This window comes from Papilio xuthus, unplaced genomic scaffold (assembly GCF_000836235.2).
Source record: "Papilio xuthus unplaced genomic scaffold, Pxut_1.1 DF828585.1, whole genome shotgun sequence".
NCBI lineage: Eukaryota > Metazoa > Arthropoda > Insecta > Lepidoptera > Papilionidae > Papilio > Papilio xuthus.
Genome location: NW_013530064.1, coordinates 39,684 through 54,575, shown reverse-complemented (window position 1 = coordinate 54,575; position 14,892 = coordinate 39,684). Strand labels below are relative to the sequence as shown.

Here is a 14,892-nt window from a genome sequence, read left to right as displayed (position 1 = left end):
ATTGTTTTGCATATCTTAACGTTTGCACAAAAAAAAATAAAAGTTTTTCCCCCTCTAACGAGTTTTAAAGTCTTTACAAAGGCGTGTACTTTGTGTTGTAATTTGTTTATTAAATTACATTACAACCAATATTAACATGTTATTACTTATCTACAGATGTATTTATGTACAGTGTTATCTTATCTCTATCGAAAAGTTAGTATGACGTCTTTAGTCTGTAGTTTACAAGATAGTAATATTACGATTACATAGGAATCCCTTTGGTGTAAAACCGACAATATTCTACACAATTGTACTGTTTTGAATTGGTCCAATTGAAAAGAAATTGTTGAAACAGTTCGATTCGGTGTCGACGATGTCACAATCGTATTCCGGGCTTACGGATTTCACATCACTTTTTGCGTAGAACAATTCACGGTAACATTGTTTTTTACGGTTTGGTTGGACGTTATGAACATTTTTTAGGAACAAAAATTTTAACTTGCATTCAACGTTTTTAATATATTCCACACCAGCACTTGTCAATCACTTTGATAGAACAGAAATATTAACATGTTTTTGAACGTTGTTTCGGCAGTGGAAACTCTTTGATTGCTTTATAATATAGAGGTGTTGCTTTACTCACTTCTTTGTAATTTGCGTAGAATCAAAATTTGTAGAAAATTAACGAAATGTTTCAACAAAATGTATCTTTTAAGAAATGTTCCTTCCATAAGTACTTTCTACGAGAAAGTGCTTTTTAAGCTTAACATTAAATTTAAAGAAATATGGGTGCATCTAAAATTGACAAGTTCGCCCCATTTCCTTGTCCACATGTTACTGTGCTAAGTATCGGTAAACTTAATAAGAAATAAATAGGTAAAAATCTTGAAAACTTCAGTTTGAATCACAGATATCTCCGAGTTAAAACAAATAAATTAAAAAGTTTAAAACGAACAAAAGATCCTCGTAATACTGGAATGTTTTAGAATCTTTTCCTTTATCTGTTACGGTCCGGGGGACGTCGAAGTTTCCACTAATTTAAAGTAACAATTCAGATTGGCGCCGGGAATGAGTCGGGAGTGTAACCGGCGTATCGTTTCACTAAAGTTCGCGAGACAAGAGCGAGTCGGCAACTCGGAAACCTTGGCAACTCGAGCTCCTCGCCAACTCGAGCCGCCAAATTAAAGTATTTTAATTGTTAAGTGGGCACTTGTCGCAGCGAGCCGTCTCACATCACAGACTGTTCTTACTTTGCTAAATCTTTGTATTTAATTTTCGCACCAATGTTCACATTTTAATTATTGCGCATAATTCTGAACATCACTCTTAAAGTCCTTTTATCTTTATTTTCAACACTATTTTTTTAATTTTCGATAATTTTCCTTTTTATGTGAAACCTAATCAAAACCAGTTATGTTGAATAACTTTACAAGAAACTAGTCACCGTCTTAATGTTATTTAAACGGAATATGGAGACTATTTTCATTGTAGAACAATTTGATCATATCATAAATGTGACATAAATACATAATTTCATTTATAACAACAATTTGTGCGACTTAAAGGCAAAACTAAACATTTGGTTACAGCATTCACAATAATTTGAATCTGTTTAACAATCGATGCATTGATTGTAGCCGTTAATTTTAACCATGTGTAATTATGAAATGACGCTGTGGTGAGCGGTGGATGGCGAGCGGTGGGCGGTGAGCGGTGAACGGTGGGCGGTGGGTGATTAGTTAAGCGCTCGGCCAGAACAATTGCGTTTATAATGTACATTTTAGTTAAACGATGTACAAAGCAAATTGCAACATTGTTAGCGTTAAATGATAACCGCGCTTCGCATATTGTATTGGACAAACGCGACAAGCTTTCATGGCTGTGCTATAACTATCAATAAGAGGAATATATCAAATTCATTTACAATTGTAATGAAATAGACGGCCAAATAGGGATTATTAAACAATTTTTAATACATAGAAAAAAACTACAGAAAGAGTGCGAAACGGTGTTACAAAATTTAAATTTTTGGATATGTTTAGTTAACTGACATTTAATCTTTCTCCAACTTTACATCAAAGGTGAAATAAGGAGACATTCTGGAACGCCAGCCTTGGGATAGTTTATACTAAGACTGCACACAGGACTCTCACAAAATAAGGGAAAATGTTGCAGAGTTATGCTTTGATCTGAAATGTTTAACATTTGTGACGAAATTTCAGTCTCTGTATTTACTTAACTGCATAACATTGTGCCTCCTCCTTGTGCTTAAAATTGAAAATATTTTTTATTTAACAATTCCTTAATTCTAAGACAAATTCAATCGTAAACAGTGCTCAGACTAGTATAGTCCATTTCTCCCAATACTACAGTTACAGTACAACGTTAATATCTTAACAGATTACACAGAAAGCCACTTAACAGTGTCCCATAATATCAGTCTCCTGTCGCCGGCTCAGAGCAGTTATCGAGTCAATTAACATTGAGGTCCGGGATACAGGACCATGAGCGCTCAGCGCCGCCACAACTGCTAACTTTGATTACATATTACTCCAATGGAAATTTCCGTCAATACGTAGCTTTGGTTTAATTTAAACTAATAAACCTTTGATTCAAGTTATGCATGTTATACACAGTAATTATAAATGCAATAAAGGATACAAGTCTACTTTTATTATATTTAGAAAGTGCCTTTTATTTCCGACACCGTGCGATGGGAATTAAAAAAAAATACTAATAATAAATATAGCCTATATTACTCAGCGATAATGTTGCTTACTAATGACAAAAGAATTTAACAAATCGATTCAGTAGTTTTTGAGTTTATTCGTTAAATAAAATATACAAATTTTTCCTCTTTATAAAATTAGTATAGATGTTAAAATGTAGTCAAATATATTCGCTTTTCGTGATGTTATTCAGCAAAGGGGATTTTCCCGAGCACCCTGTGTAAACGTACAACAATAGTTTTATAGTTTAGCGAAACTAAAACAATGTTGAGAATTCATTAGGTAGACAAAGGGTAAAGTTTGGCCACGTGCGATGCGAAGTATCCGCAACTATGTTCACACCGCACAAAGCTTGCGACAATCAACAGTACCCGCCTACCAACTTTTGTTACTAACTTCAAATCAGTCATCCTGGTGGTCCGCTTTGAATATTTACTATTTGCTTGATTTGCAACAGAACTTAGTATCAATATCGTAAGCATATTTACCAATACCTAAACCTATTTACATATTATGTATAAGTGATTTGCAAATAGTTCAGTCAGAGTTTAATTCTAATCACAATCCGTTGGGAGATTTTGATATGAAAATATGGGAAAATGAACAAACAATGTATTTACTTTGTACTTTTATACTTTGACTTTCTTTTGGCTTTTACTTATTTGCAAGTTTCTTTTATAGTAAGAATAGAAAAGAAAACGTTAAGAGAGATTTAAAATTAAAATTCTGTTAAAATTTATTAAAAAACCAAATAGTAGAGGGGTAACATAACAACAAGACAAAGATTAAAAAAAAAACTATTAATAATAATAAAATTCATTGTTTAACAGTGACAAAATGTATTTAATAGAAATGTATGTCAAAATTTCAAGTTCACTTGTCGGCATACAGGGCCGAACTAAGTTTGACAAGTTAGTGGTGTCAGATCGTAGCGGACGGCTCTCAGGGCTGGCGCGTGACTGGGAGTCTGTTATAAGTTATCATGATGTAGACGATGCTACGACCACCACAGTGACACGCCTTGAATCATAAGCAGCTATCACTAGGAACGTATGAATCATAATTTAGCCAATACTCCGGACAACTTTAAAACCGTCTACAGAATTATTAGTCATGTTAAAGATTGTGTTAGTTTTTTTATACATTTCTCAATTGCTGCATTATATTTAAAGCTTTATTTTAATATTAACAAAATGCAGGCTCTTTTTTAAATCATATAGTAGAAATCTAAAATGAATATAACTATAAAAAATTAATGTATTATAAGTAACGTAAAATAAGGCGATTAATAAAATTCAATAGCTTTCATTGTATCGTCGACATAATCCGCTCCAATTAAAATTCACCGACTCTCGTTAAACCTTTTATTTACGTTTCATTTTATTAATTTCTCTTGTTAAATCAAATATCATTCGGAGTTCGATAATCGCTGTAAATTAATTCATATTTTCTCGATTTAAATGAGATGTTAAATTTAATTAATCACAACAGCCAGTTACTAACTAAGAAGAAAACAAGTCTAAGGCATTGCAAGTTTTGTTTTTTCGTTGGCAGAACACCTTTTTTAGTGTTTGAAAGGAAATGTCGATATATTCAATAGTCTAAAGCGGACAGTAGTATTTTCATCTGTAGTTTTTCTTATTTAATCTTTGAAGAGTCAATATCTACCTTTGAACTGAAACTATTAAGTAAATACTATTTTATAAGGCTGTATAGAAATGCTTGTTTAAGATCGTTCTTGTAGTTTTCGTTTTACATTTTTCCAATATCTATTTCTCTATAGCCATTGTATGCGAGGACATCGATAAATAAAATTCTCATTCTATACCTGTGCCAGCTCGCAGTGGAGGCTGCGGTGACGTCGCGCGGCGCGGTGTGCATACTGGCGCTATCTGTAATCTGAAAAATGTTATAGAGAGGAATTTTAATATCAACCCGGGGGTCGTCCTTTATTAAACTTTACATAAAAGAGCAGAATAAGAACTGCAAAAGTCCGGTGCAGTGCCTTTGATGCAAGGCTCCCCCTTTCCAGAGTTGGGGAGGAGTTGAGATATCGGGTGACTTAGGAGGCGCTCTCCGAACGCTCTCCGTCACGTCTTCGTGAAAAATGACACGATAGACCGCAGCTATAGCTCCACTAAGCCTCCTTCGATGAAGAAAATATTGCCGGCGCCTGGGCGCTTAGCTCGTGGGCCGCACGTGCTGTCGGGCGCTTAGGTCGCAGCCCGCACGCGCCTCCACTCTATTACATGCCATTATATACTGTAGATACGTGTTTTTGTCGATATTATATTGAAGCACTCGCAAAACCGTTCACTTTGTACTTAGAGTTTGGTAGTTCGCTTCGAGTATCGAAGTGAAGAAAATTTTGATAAACTGTTTCGAAACATGTTTAAGCTGATTAAATTAATATTATATTTGGCAAGTTTTGGTAAACAAAATAATTTCGTCAATTTGAGTGACGTTCTTGAAGTTCACTTTATTTGATTTAATTTGATGAAACATAATGTACATTTTAAGATAACGATGTAATCCGCGTACATCTTAGCTCCTGAGTATATGAATTCATTAGTTAATTAAGAAGCTCACAGAGTGCGCGGCTGTCGACTGAGCGCTCGTGTTATCGGCTCAGCAGTAATATCAGAGCTGTTTCATTAGGATGCTGGTAAAAGGCGGGGGAGGCCTCTAAGAATTCAAGAAGACTGTGTCGTTAGTTCCTTGTTGGTGTTTCATTAAGCTTCGTGTCGCGCCGCTTGCCGCGTGCCGGCTGACGATTCCCACGCGTCTTTCGTCTTCATCAACAACATAACATTATAAATAACGAGATAGCTTTGACGCTCGCATCTCGAATACAAAGCAAACATGTTTCTGTTAGTTGATATATGTTTTATGACGTAATTACCCAGTAATGTTCTAACAGTACTACTATTTCTTCACTAGAGTAATAAATCACATCGTTATCTGATAGAAATTATGTGTTCGGCCTTATTATAAATCTATAATCTTTATCAATTAAGTCAAACTTATGTTAGTTTATTATAATACAGCGTGCAGTTAATTAGTGGTCGATAACTGTTTCCTACATAACACACCACTAACCTAACCTAACCACCATCCGGTCCTTACATAAATTCAATAAATAACTATCAAAGTTCATCATGACTTATGTTGTGTGTTGTGTGTTGCAGGCGGACCTGTCATGTCGTAATACCAAGCAGCAGGTGGGGGCGCTGTTCACCCGCAGCAACTTCGTCACCCTCAAGTACGTCACTGACAACTGGGGTACAGACGCCAATGGTTTCAAGCTAGTCATCACCGCTGTTAAAGACCCCAGTAAGTGTCACATCTGATATACACGTTTTATTTTACGTTATTAACTTACTGTCTTTAGTGCAAGAGATATAGAGAGAAATGAATTTAACATAGTCTTTGCTAAATTAAAAATGCAATGGACTTTTTTTTGCAATGCATATAATCAAATATGGTTTTTACATATCCCAAAAGCTAATATAATATTATATTTATCGAGTTAAGAATTAAAATAAATATAAAATGTAACAAGGAACAAGAATCATCAATGGTAATTATCGTTTGAAGGCAAGTTTATGATTGATAAGTGACTATCAATGCAGTAAACACATGTAGTACAAGATCTGATAACAGAAAAGTGCAACATCTACTTTTATATCAATGTTTTGTAATCATACTGTGTGCATTTGTAATGAAATGTAACTAACTACGAGACACCCTGTACTACTTTCTGATACTGTATATAACCACAGGATGATCCAAAGTACTCTGATTTGAAAAAGATAAATAATACGTCATAATAAAGTAGGTGAGCTTTGATGTACTTATTTATTACATCTGAAAGCCGTCTCCATACAAACAAATCGAGGCAATAAATCGCAAAGGACGCGTGTGCCATTAAATACGTGTTTAAGGGAAAAAAATTGCCATCTCCGCAGAGGTCGCGCCGACCCTCTTTCATCGCCCTCTTTAATTTGCTCCAATGTTTATTTATTCGTACAAACAGTTGACGGGGCAGTATTACTCGCCAGCCTTTATTTACGTGAATATATATTTATTGCGTATTCTGTTTGTATCGCACGCCCTCTGTCCTGTGTACTGACCTGCTGTGAAAGGACCTGTTGCCTAAATTAAATTGCACACATAATTTACAAGGCAAAATGTTTTTCGTTATTTACTTTTAGGACTGAACATGTTTGATTTTTAAACGCTAATTATCTCTTGTAATTTGGGACTATTGATATTTTTTAAACGATTATGTTATACATTTAAATATTTGTCATAAATAAACGTTGAAACGATTACAATTATCAGTACTAAGTATGTTTTATTTAGTATGTATAGTATCATTGAATTAGAAATCCCAGATTAAAGGCTAGATATACGATAAGGCTAACACAAATTCTTGGGGACTCTTACGTCACTTGCATCAGATAGCGATGTGATTTATTACAGTTGTAGCGTCATTTTGCCGCCCACATTCCACTTGTTAAATTTACTATTATTAGTATATTCTATCTAGCTCAATATAATGGCCTATATTGTTCTGTATTTATCCATTATACACAATTTGTCTGTATATTTTCAAGTGTGTGCAGTAGTCCCTAGGATTCGCACAATGTTTGTCCAATCAAAGGACTTTCCGCGAGGGTCGGAATGGCACAATATTTCGTCCCTAATGGCTGTAATAAATTTTATTGATATCGCATTGATCGTGAACTTTTGGTGACCCTAGCAACTGGCGCCCTCTATCTGTCTTGTCCACGCTTCTAATTTGTTTGCTCTGACCTAAGCTTATTATGAAAAACGTTGAAACTAGACCTATGTCAAACACGTGATAAAATCATCATGTTATTGCAACTATCACAAAGAAATAAAGTGGGTGTTTCTTTTTTTCTCGCCAATGTTATGCAGTATTTTAGATTGTGATTAATTTGAATTGGCAATTGTCTTATTTCTGACAACAGTTTGATCATCCCTGGTACAATACTCGGTACGAACTGTTTGTATTCCCGCCAGTTACATTTTCCGCCTCAGTGATTAAAGTATACTATAAGGGACTTTCAACTTGTTGCGAAGACTTAGAAGTGTCTGGGTAAGAAGGAAAATCGGGATCGTAATCATATTTGTCACGTAAACTTTGCTTTTGGGTCAACTTTTTGTTACCTAAAGTTTGCTTCCTTCGATATTTGTTATATTTGTCTGTCAACTTGGATATCGGATTGCAATTCATTTTTTGTTACGTATTGGCTTTTATCTCTATTTAAAGAATTTTAATTTGAAAGAACTTTAGAAGTTAACCTCTCCACGACAGGCTCAGTGGCTTAGCGTTTACCGCATTAGGCTTAATTTCGCCAAACTGCGCCACTGCGCCCAGCTTCCGCTTGCTGTTCAATTGGAGAAAAATTATAATAACCAAAAAATTAACAAAATCTTTTTAAAATGATTAATTATAATACTATTTCCGATTTCGAAGCATTATACTCCTTTGAGTTAACTTACATCTATTATATAATTTATGAATTTTTCTCCCAAATATTTTCTTTTCCTACACCAAACGTTCTTAAGAAAATTTAGAAATAAAGTTATTGGACGCCTTTATGGAGGACATAAAGCTTGGCATTTAGAAGTATCCGAAACTCGATCGGTGAAATAATATTTTTATTCGTGTGAGCGTCGCATTCGGATGAGTTCCGGAGCCGATTCCCGAAGGAGGAAATTAATAAGGAAAAATACGCAATAAAATATTGACCTTTGTCGATGAAAGCTTCGATTTAACGACTTTTCGCACCTTCTCAGTTGTCGATATCTTTTATACAGACAGACGAATTGTAGCAATCGTTTGTGATATTTTATAACCTGCTTTTATTGGATTCCTGTCGGATCAAACGAAATCAGATATGTTTAATATAAAATAAAATGAAAAGACGACTTTTAATTTCATAGAATAGATTTTTTACATTATCTTTCCTCGCTCACTGACTTTCCACAATATATTCTACATTGTTGCAGCATTACTTTCCACCCAGCAAAGCTTTTTGTAGAGCGATCAATTTGAAAGATACCTCCGCGCCTCGAGACGCACGCAGTACAAAGACTTCCCGCCTGCATGTACCAGTACCATTGAATTATCCTACAAGAGCCGCGTCACCAACGACCGAATAAAACTTTAAACAATGCGTTCATACGCTCCGTCGCCGCGAGCGCCCCCTCCCGACAATATCAAAAGCTTCGAGGGTGCCACCCCTTCTAATCCCCGTCCCCTGAGCCTCGTCTAAGCTTGGAAATAAAGATTATAAGCGATCAGAGCTTTTCATGTGCTCGATTGGACGGAGTTTTATAATCGACCTTCGGTTCAAGAGCGCCGAAGCGTTTGTCTGACTTTTACCTCTTTAACCGCATCACTGATGATACTTTCAATACTCATTGATGACCTTAAAATATTTATACTCTGTGGAAACATGCGATGCAAGATATTATTTATATATAGGATACAATGTAATCTAAACAATTAATTTTAAATTGACAAGTGTATAATTACGATAAGATATAATAAGGTCATCGTGATTTTAAATTGCTCATGTTTTTTTTTTATTTTATTCAGGAAATAACAATATCATTATAATCACATTTATGTCAAAATAATAACTTGTATGTTGAAACAAAAACTACAAGTTTTTAGTTGAATTTTTTACTATCGTTGTTTTCAATAAATTATAATTTATAAACGAACTAGAGAGAGGAATGATTCAAACAAATATAACTATAATGAGATAGGAAAGTTTTGTCGCGTGTGGAAAAAGGTCGGACACTGATGGAAGACCTGCGCACAGATAGTGTCGCTATTACTAAATTGGATAGACCTTCGAGAAACCGCTCTTATATACTATTATCTGATAAAAATATATCGCCTTGACTACAAGTTAGATTACTTAGGCCTCTAACACACTACGGGGTAAGCGAATCGGGACCAAAGCGAAACCAATTTATATGTGAATTTAGCATTAATTCGCCTTGCATCCCGATCGCTGTCGCTACTGTGTGCTAGAGGCCTTACAATGTGGAAGATATGAATACATATGCTACCTTCCAATATGTGTGCACTGCGGTTCCAGAACACGGGTGCAAGGAGTTCCGGTGCAAGCAGCGCGAGTTCTGCGTGAGCGCTGACCTCGCATGCGACGGCGTCGACCACTGCGCCGACGGCTCCGACGAGGACACCGCGGCCCTCTGCCCCGGTACTAACTGATATACCATACATAGCTATACAAACGTTTAACCTTAAATAAAGAAGTTCGAAAACAAAACTGGCTAATTATTTAACAGATTTACTTTATTTTGTTGTCTTCTGCTTTACTGAAACAAGCTCTGACTGTAATAACTATTGTAGGTAACTTCAAACCCTTTTTAAATATTTTTTTTCGTGATAGGAGAAACTGCGAGAACTATGTCTAGAATCGCGAAGAGTGTAATAGTTACAGGATGCGGGTATGTATTTGGCATAAGTGTTTATTTTATGTAAAAATTGATATTGGTAGTCGAAAACAAATTTTTAACAAAGGTGAAAAACGTGACAATTTACTATTGTAATGTAAACAAATCGTAAACCGAAGTTAAAATGAACGTCATTCATAACTTTATAACGTTAATATTTGTTGGGAATACGCCAACACGAGCTCTGCCAAACAATTTGCTTTTACGACTCCAAATATTAACAATGAAATAAAATCAGGTTAATTGCACATAATGAGCACATGCCGCGAGAATTAGCGAGAGACGCCTTACATTCAATATTACATTTTAAATCTAGGATTTTCAGTTTCACACATTCAGTATCAAACATTTACACTAATTTTGATTTTATACCTGACTTTGACTAGTATATTCTCATATATATAAAGCTGTTAGAGATGCACTCTTTTGATTTTACATCACTGTACTAGATATGCTGCTATAATATCCTTGCGCGACTCCATCAACTAATATTCTTAAATTGAACATTATGACTAATATAAAGAGACTGTCATTTAAAAATATGGAAGCTTTAAATATTGTGCCTGGAGTTTTAAAAAAGCAATATCGTAGACCATTAATAAAAGGTAATATCATCAGGCGCTCCGAAGGAATGTGCAGCCTACAGTTTAATAGCCTTGTTTCATAATAATCCCGATATTTATGAGTGAAGCGGACTCCGGTCCGCGTACGCTCTGCTCTGTCATTTGATATTATTAATCAAGGAAAGTTCGCGCTGCTTTGCATTTCTTTTGCCGTTGTTGTATTCCATTGTAGGCTATTGTAATACTAAAACATTGTCTTTGCAAAGTTTTTCAATTTAAATTAAAAATGGAATATTATATTTTCGTTATTCTTGTTCACAAGTTTCGTTAACGGATATGTTTTATGCAATAATACTATACTAATTACGATAAATTAAAAGATAATTAAAACGTCTTAATTATATTCCGAACCCTTTAAACAAAATGAGACTTTAGTGATTGTTAGCTAGTTTTGCGTTCAGATCTTGTTTCCTTTCCCTCTCGAGTTTATCGCTCTGCACTCAGTCGACGAGTGAAAAGACAAAGCGCGGATGCTACTACAGAGCTCTGTCGGATGGATGGTTTGTTATAGCTTTTGACATCTAAATTAAATATAATTATGTGTGTAGAGAGTGGGGGCGCTGGCGGCGGTGGGCTGTGGCTGTTGGGTGCGGCGGGTGGCGGGGCGCTGGCGCTGGCCGCCGCCGCGCTGGCGCTCTGCTGCTATTGCCGCCGGAGAACACCATCGCGCCGCACACATCTACATTGTAAGTTTCCCTTTATTATCGATCCCCCGAACAACTCATACTTAAAATACTCTTTCTTCTAAATAGTCCTAACTCGATATTGCAAGGCTAATGCACTTTTACAATATTTGTTTATTAATAGAGGACAATTAAAATCTCCTAAACCAAGGGCACCTAATCACCTGCAGTTCTTGACGATATGAATGAGAAGCGTGTAATTTTAGTTTAGTTTGAATGTTAATGTTGCAGTGGCACAGATGGCGAGCAGCAACGGCGCCGGGTCGGCTGGCAAGCCGGCGGGCGGCGAATCTCCGCCGGCCTGCCCTGGCGACACGCGGCTGCCGGGAAACTGGGCGCTCCCTGCGGGCCCGCGCGGGTACAACGCGGCGCGTCCGGGCCGCCTGCGGGCGAGCGCACAGCGCTGAGCGCCGCCCCGCACAAGGACGAGTGGTTCGTCTGAGGCGGCCCGGTCGGGCCCGCAGGGCGGGGGCGCCGTACCGGCCCCCACTACTCCTCCCCCGTGTCGCACGCGCATAGTCGCGCGACGCGGTCACGTGTTCTATTCATAATGCGACAGATTTTCGTTTGCAGTCGCGTCTTCGGGCGCGGCTGAGAAGCGTCACTTACGACGCAACATATTTCAGTTTCTGATCGGAGAAGTGCGAACCGGTTCACGTGTTACGATGGTTTTGGTTTAGAGTAGGATGACAAATGTGTTCAAACGCACATCGCGCGTTCGCGACGCGATGTTGTGTTCTTTAAGCGTTCGAGTTGTATGAATATTTGGAAAGGCCCCTGGTCGACTGGCGATAATGTTGCATACATATTTTGTACTAAATGGCATTAATACTAGTTTATAGATAATACTGAAATGCAATAATATTATAAACAGATTACATAATTCTCCTGCTGCGAGGTTCAAGCCTTCGAAAGAGAAATATTTTAGGCGTTATTGTACTCGACGGTCCTTTTTGTGGACATTCATACTTATGCAATGTTATTGACGAAGTAGGGGCCAATCTTTTAGACGTGACACGTTGCCGTATTTAGTTTGTATGTTGACGATTTAAGAGTTTATAGTTAATATCGCGTGATGTGACGCGATGCATTTCACCACCATAACAGTTCAATTCTGACTGACAACAATACAACTTAAAACATAACAAAATAATCTTGAAAGCGCAATAATATTTTATTTTCTAAGTTAAATTAAAGTGTGAAATAAAAACATTGCGCATTTGCAGGTGGAAACGCGTCGCGTCATTTCACTCTGACGCACCCGCGCCGGCTGCAGCGACCCGCGAGACGAACCCCTCGCCATATCACTTTTAGATAGTTATTATAGATTATATCGAGCCTGTATAGTGACGTAGAGATACATATCAAATGATGATGATAATAATAATGTTTAATTTTGCGAGTGCTTCGCATTGAACATATCAGGAGCCCGGCGCGATGGGCGTTGCGCCGTTGGAAATTACAGGATAAAAGTGCAATGCTGCGGTGTGCCGCGTATCTTGTCGGGCTCAAGTTTGTGTAATTGAGGGGTTGGTTCTGAACACTTCTGAAGAGGGTGTCGGGCATCAGCTTGCTGCGGCCGGTGCGGGCTTTGTGGTCTCACGAGTGGGTCACGATGCGCTCCGTCGCGCGACATGCAGCGACACGCGGGCGCGAGAGACTGTACTTACACCGACACGACACGACAGTACGACCGGTGTGAGGGCGGCCGTTTACTTCCGGCCGCCCTCACACCGTACCGAGTGATCTATCCGAACGTATCTTGTATGTATATGTAATACTTAATTTTAGCGAGGATTTTTTTTAGGTGATTTTTACTCGTTTAGCGAGAGACGCGCCGCGCCGCACCGCGCCGCGTCTCGTGGGTGTCCAGTTTTTGGTGTTACGATAACCGCAATGTAAATTTATCGATATGACATTAAACATTTTTGGCTTATTGTTCGTATGTTATTGAGTTGTTACTACTGACAACAGCGCCGGCTCACTGCGCCCGTTTCCCCCTCCCCTTTCCTCTCGACCCCCACACCCACTGCCCGGTCATGTGTTGAAAGCATTCATTGGATTATGATCTATTTGTATGAAGTTACATGTAAAGGAATTGTAAACTGCCAAATAAATAGAAATCTATAAAAATTTTAATCATTTCTACCTGACTACTTTATCCAAAATATTTTACTCATAGTAAAACGCAAACCTCCGTATCCTTGTATCCTGTCTGGTGAATAAGATAGCCCATACAAGTAAATTCAAACAATGTTAAACCCCACTATTAACCACCGACACATTTTCACCACAAAGGCAAAATAATTAGGTGCCAGTTGTGGTATAAACAGAGTACGAAGGATTATGAATATTGGGAAAAAAGAATACAGCCTGCTTCAAGCAATTAGTAAATTAATCAGATACATTATTCACTAATATCAATACTCGATTATCAATATTATCTACGTTGTGATGTTGGTAATAAGTGAGGTAATAGGCATTTGCCTCTGTTACTGTTTTACCATCTGTTGGTGTCGGTGGAACGAAACGGAGTTCGTTTCAAGCTTGCGATCGTTTCTAACCACGTAAATAAACTCAATAATAAACACAACTCTTGCAAAGTGAGAAAAGATTGCCGTTAATACACCCATATCCCTGCCGCCGCTCGCTTTATTTTGCGATAGCGACATCTATTGTCAACTTTCCCAACTTGGAACATCTGTGAGTATCTCCAACGCCATCTCTTATCCGATAGGTAAATTACTAACCCGAGCTTTTAACATCAAAACTTTTAGAAAGTTTAATGTAAATATTTTAATTTATAATTAATCAATGTAACTGAATATTTTTAAATGAAACTCAAACTAAAATTGAAAATAGGAGTGCTTAGTTTTATTTTCTATACTTGTACTTTCGTAATTTCGTAAAAGGAATCAAACTTTAAAGCGGGCAAAGCTTTCTTAGCTTATTGTTCGGTCCAGTGAATGCGGTACACTTTGCTCAGTAGTAACACATCTCTGAGACTGGACGGTGCGTGTTTGCTCACGGGAAAAGTTTCGCGGTATTTTACGTTACAAATTTCGTATCTAAAACATTTATTTTAAGACCTTATCCTCAAAAAAATAAATATATATAGATAAACTGGAAATAATAAGTATAGAATTTCATTGATTGAGAAATCACGGAGAGTTTGTTTTTTTTTTTTATATTTTAGTTAATAAATAGGTAGGATTGGTGTGTTGTGTGTGTGTTGTGTGATGGTGGAGCGATGAGGTGGCGCTGGGGGCTGCTGGTGGTGCTCGCGGCGGCCGTCGCTGGCAAGGGCAAGAAACACAAACATCATAAGCCTGGTGAGAAACCTAAACCTTT

General features: G+C 37.3%; 2 protein-coding genes across 4 annotated transcripts in view; both read left to right on the top strand.

The window, feature by feature from the left end:
- loaf (low-density lipoprotein receptor domain containing lost and found) overlaps positions 1 to 13,486 on the top strand; it is a 43,978-nt gene extending 30,492 nt beyond the window's left edge. For 2 of the 3 annotated variants that reach the window (XM_013305812.1, XM_013305813.1), the window contains 4 exons: positions 5,900 to 6,044; positions 9,851 to 9,979; positions 11,407 to 11,544; positions 11,773 to 13,486. In XM_013305812.1, coding sequence (XP_013161266.1) covers positions 5,900 to 6,044; positions 9,851 to 9,979; positions 11,407 to 11,544; positions 11,773 to 11,948 — 588 coding nt within the window. In that variant the 3' untranslated portion in view covers positions 11,949 to 13,486. The remainder of the gene's footprint in view (positions 1 to 5,899; positions 6,045 to 9,850; positions 9,980 to 11,406; positions 11,545 to 11,772) is intronic. The other variant, XM_013305811.1, reaches the window with a different exon arrangement.
- Positions 13,487 to 14,554: 1,068 nt separating this feature from the next.
- Positions 14,555 to 14,892, top strand: part of LOC106113068 (laminin subunit alpha-2-like) — a gene marked incomplete at its 3' end in the record, with an annotated part of 38,017 nt that continues 37,679 nt past the window's right edge. The window contains exon 1 of the mRNA XM_013305791.1: positions 14,555 to 14,873. Coding sequence (XP_013161245.1) covers positions 14,792 to 14,873 — 82 coding nt within the window. The remainder of the gene's footprint in view (positions 14,874 to 14,892) is intronic.